Source organism: Rhinatrema bivittatum, chromosome 1, assembly GCF_901001135.1.
Source record: "Rhinatrema bivittatum chromosome 1, aRhiBiv1.1, whole genome shotgun sequence".
Taxonomy (NCBI): Eukaryota; Metazoa; Chordata; class Amphibia; order Gymnophiona; family Rhinatrematidae; genus Rhinatrema; species Rhinatrema bivittatum.
Window position 1 is genome coordinate 382,773,042 of NC_042615.1, and position 14,886 is coordinate 382,787,927.

At 40.8% G+C, this 14,886-nt stretch overlaps 1 protein-coding gene across 1 annotated transcript in view; it reads right to left on the reverse strand.

Annotated features, from left to right (window-relative positions):
• Positions 1 to 1,036: 1,036 nt before the first annotated feature.
• Positions 1,037 to 14,886, reverse strand: part of LOC115091127 — a 394,241-nt gene continuing 380,391 nt past the window's right edge. The window contains exon 9 of the mRNA XM_029601056.1: positions 1,037 to 2,549. Coding sequence (XP_029456916.1) covers positions 2,528 to 2,549 — 22 coding nt within the window. The 3' untranslated portion in view covers positions 1,037 to 2,527. The remainder of the gene's footprint in view (positions 2,550 to 14,886) is intronic.

Genomic DNA, 14,886 nt, shown 5'->3' on the forward strand with positions numbered 1-14,886 from the left:
ACTATCCCCAAATTTTTTATTTTGGTACTGCTCCTCTGGAGCAGAAGTAATCTCCATGCGCCGGCTGGCTGCCAGCATGAGCTTCCCCGGGACAGTGTTGAATGGTGCTGTCCCGGCCCCACCCACCCCGCCTTGCCCCACTCCTCCCTTCCCCACCCAGACCCCACCTCCCAGCCCACCCCTTTGAAGAGGCCCGGCACTTCGGCATGTACAGGGGTTTATGCGCGTGGCCGGGCCTGTTGTAAAATGTGTGCAGCGTGCACAAGGCCCATCCACACCCATAAACCCCAAAATTTACGCACATAGCCCATTTAAAATTTACTTGTTAATGCATAAGTGATAAACTCAACCCCAGGAACCTGAGAGCGAGAGGACACAGAGCTAGAGGAAGATTAACATCTGTAAGTCAGACAACTGTAATTTCACACATTTGTATAAACTGGACTTTGCTTTAACTTTAAAGAATCAGTAAACTTTTATTGTGAACACCCAGTACCTTGTCCTGCCAGTTTGTCCCAGGAACAGTGTTACAGTTACTAAGGAAGAAGGAGCTAGAAACACATTACCACCACCTAGGCCATAAGATTACGCTTTCCCCCACAGAAAGGACCCACCCCTTGGGACAAAGAGAGAGGGGAGAAGTGCTAGCCGAAGCAGCCCCAGAAATAGAAAATTAGTTTCTGTGCCCTTGAGAAACTGAACTCCCCTCAACAAAGGGTTACAATACTACTGCTTGGGTAACATGTTTGATCAAGCAGGATATTAAGTTTTAATAAATGAAATGAAATGAAAATGATTAATACCAGGGCCTGAGAGAGCAGGAATTAGGCCCGTGCCAGCTAAGAAAAGTAGGCCCCTATGTAAGGTTCTGATGTGATACTTAATAGAAATCGCTTTCTAAATTTCCCAAATAATTTTTATTTATTTAAGAAAGCTTTACAAGCTTTTTTGTTAGCAAATTCTTCAATTACAATTGAAATTTGTATTTATAATGTTAGAAATAGATATATTTAGCTTTTTTTAAAAAATTTTGCTCAACAAAAGTAGGCCCCTTGAACATTGTAGGCCCTAGTCAAATGGCCATGCTGGCACCTCCTCTCTCCTGGAGTGATTAATACCCTTTTTCTTGCAAATTAAAGCACTTTGCACAACAGAAATATGTGAAAGAAATGTTATTTCAACTAGTTCCACCAGTAGTAGAAATTTGCTTATAAAGCAACAAGACTATGGCGCTTCACATCCAGGCTTCCTGAAAACAAACATAGAGCCAGTTGAGAAAGAGAACTTAACTGCAAATGTAGGGAAGAACAGTGAGGGTTCAATGGAGGGGGAGGGGTGCCAAGGAACTCATCTATTTTTTCTAGTATGCTAGAAAACTGGTTAAAACTTGTATACTGTTGATTCCCTACACCAGCTAGATTAAAAAAGATCTACCTCGATTCTTCCAAAAGATGGTGGATGGCATGGGTTGATGAGGGCCCCCCATCACATATTTCATGGGTGAATCTAAAACCTGCACTCTCTTGGAAGAGGATTCAGCAATTTTTGTTAGACAATGGGGAGGGCAATTTTCAAAACCATTTTTGTGGGTAAAAATAATGTTGAACACGTGGAAATAGGTTTTTTGATAATTGCTCGCCCCTCCTGTATGCGGATAAGGCTACCACAACATGCCTACTTTTACTTCCAGGGAGTGAAAGTGTTCCTGGGGGTGGGGAGAGGTAATAATGTACATAGCTTGGGATACTGAAAACTACAGGCATTATTTTGGCTGGGAAAAGTATCTGCAGAAAAAGCATGTGCACATCTCTGGAGGTACTCAAATGGTTTTTGCTTTGACTATTGGTGCAAACCCTCATGGGCAACAAGTACCCGCAGTGTTTGCACCAAGGCTCCCAGTTTTATTTTTGCCCCCTTTAAGTTTAGATCTGTCCTGGGACCAAAGAAGTTTTGTTTGGAAATACTTCCAAATGTTGACAAAAATTAAAAAATAAACAATTCTGCTTCCCCTCTCCGCTTAATGGAGAAGGCTTTGAATTCCTAGTTTAATGGAATGGAAAATTAGAATATAGGATGTGTTTACTATGGGGAAAAATCACAGGGCTGGCTTTAATGCCGATGATGCCCTGTGTGACCACAGGAAACAGCATCCTCCATGGCCGTGGATTAGGGGGAGGGGGGGAGCAGGAGTTCACCCAGGAGCACTGTGGGCCACAGCACCCTTTCCAAGCCATGGCAATGCCTTCTGCAATTAGAGGCAGGACAGAGTTCTCTCTGAAGTGCTTTTGGAAACAGTGTCCCTTCCAAGCTATGGAGATACCCCTAAAGCAGTGGTGCCCTGTGCGACTGCTCATGTTGCATACCCCTAAAGCCAGCCCCGGTAGATCACAGAAGAAATCTGGCAACCCTTTTTGAGTTCTCTGGGCTAATTGCCTGCGGAGGTCCTTTTTCTTTCTTTTCATATTGCTTCTTGCTTCTTTCTTTTTTTTTTTGATCTTCCCCTCCTGTTCTGGTTTTCATGTTGACATCAGTCTTGACATTTTCTCTTTCTTTGGACAGCAAAAAAGAAAATTAGGACAAAGCTGAAGACATGGTTCAAAAGCTTTTTAAAGATATTATCTATTAATCTGCTAAAATGAAGAAATCTATATGAGATCTAGCTAAGCTCAATTTGATTCTGTATCCTGCTTTACTGCTTTTATTGCTTTAATATATGTGCATCACTTTGGGCGATTTTGAATCAGGAAAGTAATTAAGAAATTCCATTAAATAAATAAATAAATAAATAAATAAATAAATATAATTGTATATTTCACCTGTATCTGACTCTTGCCTGATACCTAATTGAAATATATATGTGAGATTTATAAAATCTTGAAAATTAATGATTTGTTATTAGAGCAGTGTGCAGGGGAACCCAGGAGAAATACAGGATTGAGAGCAAGAGACTGGAGGATTGTTGTGGGTGCAGGAGCTGAAGGGCTAACGAGGACTGGGAGCTGAGAGAAGGGGAAATAGAAATCGGAAGGGGAAATGAGAAGAACCAGAGAAGGGAGATGGGGGTCTGAAACTGTGGATCCAGAAAAGGGGATGGAGTGGGGGGAAGCCAGAAAGATTAAAATGAAGGGTCAGTGGGAATGGAAGATATGGAGCTCTCGGAGTAAGCTAAATAATGATGGAGGGTAGAAGAGATCATGAGGGTGAGGAGCAGTAGAAATGAGGGAGACAGAGGTGTGACATATAAAATGGAGAGGCAAGAGACATGAAGACATGACTGAGAAAGAGAGTAGCAGAGAAGAGATAAGTGGAAAGCACTGAGATGAAACAAAAGAAAATGGAGTAGAAACAGTTCAGAAAAAGGCTACTAAAAAGAGTTGCACAGCCTGCACTAAAAGGCCCCCCCACAATCAACACACACTTCACTCCCCCCACCCCACAAAGAACTATAATGGTTAACAGAAAGCGAATCAAGCCATCTGGCTACATCTACACCCAAGTTAAAGGGATCTCCGTGTCAAAAAGTTACCCTTGCTCCAAACTTACCCTTGCCACAAAAGTACTCTTATCACAGATCTACCTGGGTCACATATTCACTCATGTCTCAAAGTTTTCCATGCTACAAAAATAATGGTGTTACAATGTCAAAGTGTTACAATGTTATCCATGTTACAAAACTAAGCATGTTACAATGTCTCAATGTAAAATATGAAATCTATTCCTATAGATTCCACTGTTTAAGCTGTAAACCGGTGTGATAAATTCAGTTGAACATCGGTATAGTAAAAACAAACAAATAAATAAATGATATGAGAGTTAAGGTTCTAAATATGTATCTCTGTATACTGTATAAATATATATATATATATAGAGAGAGAGAGAGAGAGAGAAAGAGCGAGAGAGAGAGAGACAAATAGATAGTGCAGATAGATAGATAGATATACCCTAGAGGAGAGAAAAAACAAGAGGGAAATGATGGAGACATTCAAATAAAAAGAAACAAACCTTTGTCGGTGAAAAGGAAATTGTAGAATAATGTCTGCAGTTTTGAGTAACCCATGTAGGTGCATGGTCTGCAGGTTGTTTTGTACACGTTTCTTGTAGATAATTTTCAAAGGGAAACATAAGAACATAAGAACATGCCATACTGGGTCAGATCAAGGGTCCATCAAGCCCAGCATCCTGTTTCCAACCGTGGCCAATCCAGGACATAAGAACCTGGCAAGTACCCAAAAACTAAGTCTATTCCATGTTACCATTGCTAGTAATAGCAGTGGCTATTTTCTAAATCAACTTAATAGCAGGTAATGGACTTCTCCTCCAAAAACTTATCCAATCCTTTTTTAAACACAGCTATACTAACTGCACTAACCACATCATCTGGCAACAAATTCCAGAGTTTAATTGTGCGTTGAGTAAAAAAGAACTTTCTCCGATTACTTTAAATGTGCCACATGCTAACTTCATGGAGTACCCCCTCGTCTTTCTATTATCCGAAAGCGTAAATAACCGATTCACATCTACCCGTTCCAGACCTCTCATGATTTTAAACACCTCTATCATATCCCCCCACAGCCGTCTCTTCTCTAAGCTGAAAAGTCCTAACCTCTTTAGTCTTTCCTCATAGGGGAGCTGTTCCATTCCCCTTATCATTTTGGTCACCCTTCTCTGTACCTTCTCCATTATATCTTTTTTGAGATGCGGTGACCAGAATTGTACACAGTATTCAAGGTGCGGTCTCACCATGGAGCGATACAGAGGCATTATGACATTTTCCATTTTATTCACCATTCCCTTTCTAATAATTCCCAACATTCTGTTTGCTTTTTTGACTGCCGCAGCACACTGAACCATCGATTTCAATGTGTTATCCACTATGACGCCTAGATCTCTTTCTTGGGTTGTAGCACCTAATATGGAACCTAACATTGTGTAACTATAGCATGGGTTATTTTTCCCTATATGCATCACCTTGCATTTATCCACATTAAATTTCATCTGCCATTTGGATGCCCAATTTTCCAGTCTCACAAGGTCTTCCTGCAATTTATCACAATCTGCTTATGATTTAACTACTCTGAACAATTTTGTGTCATCTGCAAATTTGATTATCTTACTCGTCGTATTTCTTTCCAGATCATTTATAAATATATTGAAAAGTAAGGGTCCCAATATAGATCCCTGAGGCACTCCACTGTCCACTCCCTTCCACTGAGAAAATTGTCCATTTAATCCTACCCTCTGTTTCCTGTCTTTTAGCCAGTTTGCAATCCACGAAAAGACATCGGCACCTATCCCATGACTTTTTACTTTTCCTAGAAGCCTCTCATGAGGAACTTTGTCAAACACTTTCTGAAAATCCAACCGGTAGATATATCTACCGGTTCACCTTTATCAACATGTTTATTAACTCCTTCAAAAAAGTGAACCAGATTTGTGAGGCAAGACTTGCCCTGGGTAAAGCCATGCTGACTTTGTTCCATTAAACCATGTCTTTCTATATGTTCTGTGATTTTGATGTTTAGAACACTTTCCACTATTTTTCCTGGCACTGAAGTCAGGCTAACCAGTCTGTAGTTTCCCGGATCGCCCCTGGAGCCCTTTTTAAATATTGGGGTTACATTTGCTATCCTCCAGTCTTAAGGTACAATGGATGATTTTAATGATAAGTTACAAATTTTTACTAATAGTTCTGAAATTTCATTTTTTAGTTCTTTCAGAACTCTGGGGTGTATACCATCCGGTCCAGGTGATTTACTACTCTTCAGTTTGTCAATCAGGCCTACCACATCTTCTAGGTTTACCGTGATTTGATTCAGTCCATCTGAATCATTACCCATGAAAACCTTCTCCGTTATGGGTACCTCCCCCCAACATCCTCTTCAGTAAACACCGAAGCAAAGAAATCATTTAATCTTTCTGCGATGGCCTTATCTTCTCTAAGTGCCCCTTTAACCCCTCGATCATCTAGCGGTCCAACTGACTCCCTCACAGGTTTTCTGCTTCGGATATATTTTAAAAAGTTTTTACTGTGAGTTTTTGCCTCTACAGCCAACTTCTTTTCAAATTCTCTCTTAGCCTGTCTTATCAATGTCTTACATCTAACTTGCCAACATTTATGCTTTATCCTATTTTCTTCTGTTGGATCCTTCTTCCAAATTCTGAATGAAGATCTTTTGGCTAAAATAGCTTCTTTCACCTCCCCTTTTAACCATGCCGGGAATAGTTTTGCCTTCTTTCCACCTTTCTTAAAGTGTGGAATACATCTGGACTGTGCTTATAGAATGGTATTTTTTTAACAATGACCACGCCTCTTGGATATTTTTTACTTTTGTAGCTGCTCCTTTCAGTTTTTTTCTAACAATTTTTCTCATTTTATCAAAGTTTCCCTTTTGAAAGTTTAGCACGAGAGCCTTGGATTTGCACACTATTCTTCTTCTAGTCATTAAATCAAATTTGATCATATTATGATCACTATTGCCAAGCGGCCCCACCACCGTTACCTCTCTCACCAAGTCCTGTGCTCCACTGAGAATTAGATCTAAAATTGCTCCCTCTCTTGTCGGTTCCTGAACCAATTGCTCCATAAAGCTATCATTTATTCCATTCAGGAACGTTATCTCTCTAGCGTGACCCGATGATACATTTACCCAGTCAATATTGGGGTAATTGAAGTCTCCCATTATTACTGCACTACCAATTTGGTTAGCTTCCCTAATTTCTCTTAGCATTTCACTGTTCGTCTCACCATCTTGACCAGGTGGACGATAGTATACCCCTATCACTATAGTCTTCCCCGACACACAAGGGATTTCTACCCATAAAGATTCAATTTTGTATTTAGTCTCATGAAGGATGTTTATCCTGTTGGACTCTATGCCATCCCAGACATAAAGCGCCACACCTCCTCCCGAGTGCTCCTCTCTGTCATTGCAATATAATTTGTACCCTGGTATAGCACTGTCCCATTGGTTATCCTCTTTCCACCATGTCTCTGAGATGCCAATTAAGTCTATGTCATCATTCACTGCTAATAGAATAACCCAAAACAAATCCTTCATATTGCATGTATAACTTCTCTTAAATGGAATTCCTCAATTCTCAAAATAGAGTATAGTAGTTCAACTATTATAAAGCGAAAAATATTTATGGAAGGAGAGGAACGTTTCATATGCAATAATCATAAATCCCCATCAGGGTGATCTGACTGTCAGTCTAATCATCAACGAACCTCCTCCGACCAAAGTGTATAATCAATGTGCAAGCATTTTTTTAAAAGTGAATTTTTCTGTGTGTATCCTTTAAGACATTTATCGTTTCACTTATTAATAAAAGTGAAGTGAATCACTCCAAAGTTCCAAGTTTTTTTCAAGTAAACACTCCTCGCAGCCTTGTAACTGATCCCGGTGAAGGGTATGAAGCAATGTTTTCAAGACAACCTAGATCGGCTTAATAGGCAGTCTCTTATGGCTTAAACAAAAGCTCATGCAACACCCCGACTTATTTGGTGGTTGTGCGGGTCACCGACGCGGCCACGTTTCAGGTCCACTCTCGGACCTTTCATCAGGGAAATTCGTCCTCTTACGATGTCTCGTCGGTCAATGTTGAGCCGTTGCCTACTAGGTTCGTGGCGTGAATCTTGCGATTCTATCCAAGACTGACAACGCTGTGGGCTAACGGAAGTGTCTTATTTGAACTGATTGCCGGAATAGCTGCGTGACCAATCTCCAGCAAGCTCTGAACGGATGACGTGTCCAACCATACGGCCAATCAAAAAAACAGACTCCGTTGAATGCTCTGTGAATGATTACGAGTTATGCAATGAAACTCCAATCTAATAGTTCATTCAACCCTGCAGGAGCTTGTGATTGCAAAGTGAAAATCCAAAAGGCTTCTCGTTTATTTAACAGTCTTGTCCGGTCCCCCCCGCGATGGGGGGATTGAACTTGATCCAAGATTGTCCATTTCAGATCTGAAAAGCCGTGGCTTAACTGCACACAATGAGACACAATTGGTGCTGTTAAAGTTACAGTGTGTAATTTCGACTTATGTTCATTTAAACGGATTCTGATTTTTCTAGTGGTCCTGCCAATGTATGTCTTGGGACAAGAACACACAATGGCATAAACCACGTAGTCTGATTCACATGTAGTATGAGTCTTGCGAAAAACCTTATAACCCGTTACTGGATCGATCCATATATCTCCATTGATGCTCTGTGAACAATGAGCACAATGTCCACATGGATTATGGCTGCCTCCCAGTTCACCACCACGGCCGTTAGTCACTGCATGTATCAATGTGTCACGAATGTTTTTGCCACGTGTGGTAACTATCAGTGGAAGATCTTTAAAGATTTCATGTAACGCTAAAACTGGCCAATGTAAGCGGATCGAAGCAGCTATGGCAGAAGTAGCAACTGATTGATTTAATACACACACGAGGCCAGGATCCTGTTTACGGGGTTTATAGGCTAACAGGGACGACCTATCTGAATATTTCGCACGTTTATAGGCTCGTTTAACCACGGACTTTGGATAGCCACGTTCCAAAAATCTGTTGCTTAAAATCTGAGATTGACTTTCAAACTGGCTCTGGTCCGAGCATATCCTTTTAATTCTGAAGAACTGACTAACGGGCAAACCCCGTTTGAATGCCGGAGAATGATGACTGTGAAATTTTAAGAGGTTATTTTTGTCAGTGGGTTTACGGTACACTGTGGTGGTAAATTGTCCATTCTTTAAACCCACTAAAATGTCGAGAAAAGGTACTTGATTATACGACTGCTGTTTGGTGAACTGAAGATTGGAATCTCGTTGGTTAAGCCACTCAAAAAACAGTGACAATTTCTCTTCGGTATTTTTCCACACAAAAAGTATATCATCGATATACCGGACCCAGATCACAATGTCATGCCACCATTCAGACGCATACACAATCCTATGTTCGAAATCAGCTACGTAGATATTAGCGGTAGTGGGAGCTAACGGGGATCCCATAGGGATTCCATGTATTTGAGCAAACAGTTCATCATTGTACATAAAATAATTATTGTACAATACCACTTCTAATAGTTGCAGTATGACGGAGTTCGGAATTCTATGGTGTGACAGCCTTTGCGCTAAACATTGTTCAATCACTTGAAATGCTTGTGGCTGCGGAATATTGGTGTATAGAGCACTGATGTCCATAGTCACCAATATGTGTTGTGTTTGATCGTCCAAGATGGTACTTTGTAATTTCTGCAACAAATGAATGGTGTCTTTGATATATGAAGCGGCTGATGTAGCATAAGGTTGTAGTAATTTATCTAATAATATGGCCGGAGCTTCCAATACCGAATCATTCAAAGAAACAATGGGATGTATCGGTGGATTTTGAAGATCTTTATGGATTTTTGGGAGGGAATATATTACGGGTAGTCGAGGATGTTCAATGATCAAAAACTTCTTCTCTTTGTCTGTGAAGCATGTAGTACCATCAATTATACCCTGGAAAAGTTTCAACAATCCTGCAGTGGGATCGATCATCAACTTTTTATAATATACAGGGTTATTCAGATGATGAAGCAACACCCGGTCATACACGATTTTGTCTTGTAAGACTACCCCACCCCCCTTGTCCGCTGGTTTGATGATTAGGTCCGAATTCTGAGAAAGAGACTGTAAGGCTGATCTCAACGTGCCTACATTTGTGCCTACATCTAAACATTCTCCTTTTGAAGCTCGGATCATGTTTCAGCGATTCATACGTAAATTGAATTTAAAAGTGTTTTTTTCACAAGTTGCTCATCAGACAACGCAAGATATGTCTATAGTTCATCTCCGTTCAACTTGGAACCCTCCTGGAGTGATTGATCCCCATGTTAAAACTTTTGAGCAGTTGGTTCTACGTGACATGCTGATTTATGAGAATCAAGAACACCGTTGGCAACACAACCTTTCAGCTCCGTTGAGATCAGCCTTACAGTCTCTTTCTCAGAATTCGGACCTAATCATCAAACCAGCGGACAAGGGGGGTGGGGTAGTCTTACAAGACAAAATCGTGTATGACCGGGTGTTGCTTCATCATCTGAATAACCCTGTATATTATAAAAAGTTGATGATCGATCCCACTGCAGGATTGTTGAAACTTCTCCAGGGTATAATTGATGGTACTACATGCTTCACAGACATTTCAAAGTTTGTTTTTTGTTTGTATTTTCATTCTGCTTTTTAATTGATAGGGATAAGTTAGAATTTTTTAGCTCAGGTGAGTTTTTAGTTACAGGCACTTGGACTACTTTTCTAATTATTGGAACCTCACTGTCGGGATGCCCTAATTCTATTGCATCATTAGTATCCTTTAAAGATACCTCTCTCCGAACCATGCTGCTGAGCAACTGTCGGCTTTCTCCTTTGTTCTAGTTTAAAAGCTGCTCTATCTCCTTTTTAAAGGTTAGCGCCAGCAGTCTGGTTCCACCCTGGTTAAGGTGGAGCCCATCCCTTCGGAAGAGACTCCCCCTTCATGGATATAAAGCCTTGAGATGTCAATCCTCTTTTGTTCCGCTAGTTAAACGTAATCCTTTAACTATTGTTGCCACAATTAGAAATTATAAGATCATGTTAATGTAAACCCAGTGCTGCCTTAACACTGATAGGGGCCATAAAACTATTTGTATTTCTGGAGCTGGATCACACAGGCTAATTCTTACACGGTCTCCTTCCTCAGGGTCTGAGTCCTTCGTTGGTGGGGGGGGAAAGGAACTCCCTTCAGGGACCGGAGTGACAAGGATGCCTTTGCAATACTTTTCTCTAGAAAAGATAAACTTCAATTTCTGCTGTGCCAAAAAACATATGGGAGACTTTGGTTGCATGTCCAAACATAACTTTAATGAGGGTGAATCAGAAGAGTAAATGGTACAGTTCAAAACATTCCTTAGTACCATAGCCAGTCTTTCTCCAGTTATATTCCTGCTTTTGTCAGTTCAAGTGTATCTTACTTACAGGGCAGGGGAAATACAATGAAGTCCTAAGTAGTACATTTAAAAAATATAGGAGAAAATATTTTTTTACTCAACGCATAATTAAGTTCTAGAATTCATTGCCAGAGGATGTTGTGAAAGCAGTTAGTGTAGCTGGGTTTAAAAAAAGATTAGACAAGTTCCTGGATAAAAAGTCTTTAAAATATTATTAAAGTGGACTTGGGAGAAAATGTAATCTATATAACGTTTGGGATTCTGCCAGGTACTTGTGACCTGGATTGGCCACTGTTAGAAACAGAATACTGGACTCTATGAACCTTTGGTTTGACCCAGAATGATAAATATTATCTTCTTATGTAATAGTGGATAATAACAAGGTCTTGGTGCTGAGGGACTTTCTGAAACCAAACTTGTAAGGATCAAGGACCTGGTTGACTTCAACAAAGTCACTTAACTGTAAAGATTCCAAAAGCTTGGCAATGAATGATAGTGAGGAGATTGGATGTTATAGTGAGGTCTTTGGAACAAAGGCCAAGTTTCTTTAATAAGGGTCTAACAGAGGCCTGTTTCAGTGAACACAGAACCATACCCTCCACTAATGCTAAATTAACGATAGCTGCCAATGATGGAACAATGACTTCCTTTTCATTTTTATATGGCAATATTGCATGCGTTCAGCAGACAGAATGAAGGGTTTCAAAAAGGAATTATCCAGCTCACCTCAAATTCAGACACTGTTTCAAAATTGAACCACTTATGAACAATATTATAATGTTTGGCTGGTCATGAGACTGTTCTGCAACTGGTTGCACTCACCAACGCCACTGCTGCACCCCGCCACCAATGTGGCCTGATTGTCGCCCTGTGCCCATCCCTCTGATGTCTCCCTAGGCCTTCGTGCACGCATCCCTTCTACAATTAGGGGAAAAATAAGGCTCCCAAGTGGGCAGGGTTCCTTTGTTGGGCAGGGAAACATTGGTAAAACAGTCTCTGCACAGATAGTCCCAAATTCCTCTCTCTCCAGGGGTGAAGACTCCAAGTGGGTGTCCTCAATAATTCTCAAATCTGGTATTTCTCACAGTTCTACTCTACAGTGCCTCTCTCAACATTTCTCTCTCTATCAAATTCCATGATGGACAGGATCTCCTCTGGGACACACAGCTCTTGATGTTCCTCCTCAGGGAGGAAGGAGGAAGCAAAACTCTTCCCCCCAGCTCCTCCAACCAAAAATTCTTTTTTCCCCCAAAACATATCCAAAACATCAGAATGTCCTTATATCAAGTCACCACCATTCCTCTGTTTTCATGGAGGCTGTAGAGTGGCAGGTGTTCTTTATCATGGGCCCCCCCAGGGAAATGATTCTCCGTGCCCTCTACCCAGGCAGCACCCAGGGGTCTCACAAGGCTTCCTACCAAAAAAACCTTAAAACACCTGAAACAACCCTGGATGCAAACCCAACCAGCCAGTTAAGGCAGCTTCCTGACCTTGTTCCTCCAAGCAGGCCAAAATCCAAACAAAGAAAATGCTCCTGTACTGCCACCTAACTCTGAAACTCAAAGGTTCTGCCTCAAGTCTCTCAGTAGAGAGCTGCTTTTATATCCTTTCAAGGGACGGCCATCCTAGTTCCCTCAAAGGGAGGGGCTGTACTGAATGGTAACTCCCCACAATTACCAACCTGTCTGTCCCTAGCAAAAAGGAATTACCAGGGCAATATAGTAATGAACCCTAGTGCATCATTACATTAATAAATGTTCAAGCCATGAAACACAAGATTCCTGTGCTTTATAATCTTCTGTTAACTATCCAACTAGACTTTTTGTGTATTACCAAATCATGATTGATGAAATCTAAGGTTGTGCTTGTGAATCAGATCTGCCCGCCTGGTTATGCAATTATCTCAACCTCTTGGCAAGGGCCATAATGGAGGGGATTCTTAATTGCTTTTAGAAATTGCTGGCCAATGACTTCTGAGAATTTAGGATACAGGTTACCTTATGAAATGCTAGTCTTATTCTCTAAAGACTTTAGCATTTCTGTTTATTGTCTGCCAGGCCTGCTTGAGGCCAATATGTCACCTATTTTTGAGCAATTATTTGTTCCAAAGCTTGTTTATGTAACATGCTGGTTATTGGTGAGTTTAATCTACCTGTGGACATCAAGCCTTTCATTACTGTATGTGAGCAACCTCTTGACAGAATGTCTGATTTGGGATGAGAGCAGACCATTCCTGAACCAACACACAATTCTGGGTGCACACTAAATCTTATGTTTGCAAATTTTTCAGTTTTGAGCATATATATTTTTCTACCAATTGTTAGATCTGTTCCTTGGTCTGACCATGCTCTAATTGCTTTTAGTTATCCCTGTTCTGTCAATCGTATCTAAGTCATCTAATCAGTTTTGTTATAAAAGGGCTAATGTAGATCCTGATGCCCTAGATGAATTGCTAACTTCTATGCTAGCGGATTTTGAGTCACCCAGTGCCGATGATGCATTATCAGCCTGGAATTCCTCTCAAACTGACGCTCTTGATAAGATTGCCCCTTTAAAGCTGTGTTGACAGCACTGTGTGGATTATTGGGGAGGGAGGAAATTCTGATGTTCACACAGAATGACAGAGTTTGCTCAAACGCCAGTGGTGTTGGGCTCAGTCCTATGATACTATTCAGGCATATAGTTGCTTCATTATTAGATCCTGATTGATAAAGTAAAGAAAGATTTTTTTCTTTGTGCAGCTGCAGTCCACTAGCAGCAACTCAAGAGAGTTCTTTCATCTAGTTCAGAGTTTAACAGGATCTGAGAACTCTCTGAGAACACTGTTATGACCAAACAATTCAACTGTGATGAATTCATGAATTTTTTAATTGCTAAAATCACCAAGATCTCTGCATCACTATCTACTACTAATCCTTGGCTTATTAATTTGCTGGATATTTGCCACGGGGGAGTGAGCCCTTGGACTGTAGCGTGATTGATCCAGCCTAGCAGGCAAACCAGCTAGGCCCATGCCGACAGCAGGTAGATGAGCTCTGGAACTGGGTCTGGCTTCACCTATACCAACCCCTTTCCCTGCAGGTTGAACCCTTGAGTTTGGTGGCCAGCAGGACCTAGGTGAGGTCCCAGTGAGTGGATAGACGGAATCCAGAACAGGCCAGAAATCAGGGCAGGCAATGGTCAGACAGTGTTGGAATCCAGTGTTGGAATTTCTTCTTTAAATCCTTCATTCTGTCTGCTGAACCCGTGCAATATTCTATATTGAAAGCTGTGAAGGAGGCCATTGTTCCACCATTGGCAGCTATCGTTAATTTATCATTAGAGGAGGATACGGTATTGTGTCATTGAAACAGGCCTCTGTTAGACCCTTATTAAAGAAACTTGGCCTTGATTCCAGAAACCTCACTAATTAATGTCCAGTCTCTTCACTATCATTCATTGCAAAGATTTTGGAATCTTTAGTACTTAAACAGGTAAGTGACTTTGTTGAGATCAGCCAGGTGCTTGATCCTTACCAATTTGGTTTCAGAAAGTCCCTCAGCTCCAAGACCTTGTTATTGTCCACTATTACATAAGAACATAAGATTTGTCATACTGGGTGAGATCAAAGGTCCATCAAGTCCAGTATCTTGTTTCCAACAGTGGCCAATCCAGGTCACAAGTACTTGGCAGGATCCCAGAAGGAATATAGATTTCATGCTGCTTATCCCAGGGATAAACAGTGGATTTCCCCAAGTCCACTTTAATAATATTTTATGGACTTTTTCTCCAGGAACTTGTCCAATCTTTATTTAAACCCAGCTATATTAACTGCTTTCACCACATCATCTGACAATGAATTCTAGAGCTTAATTAAACATTGAGTAAAATAATATTTTCTCCTATATTTTATAAATGTACTGCTTAGGAACTTTATTGCATTTCTTCTAGTC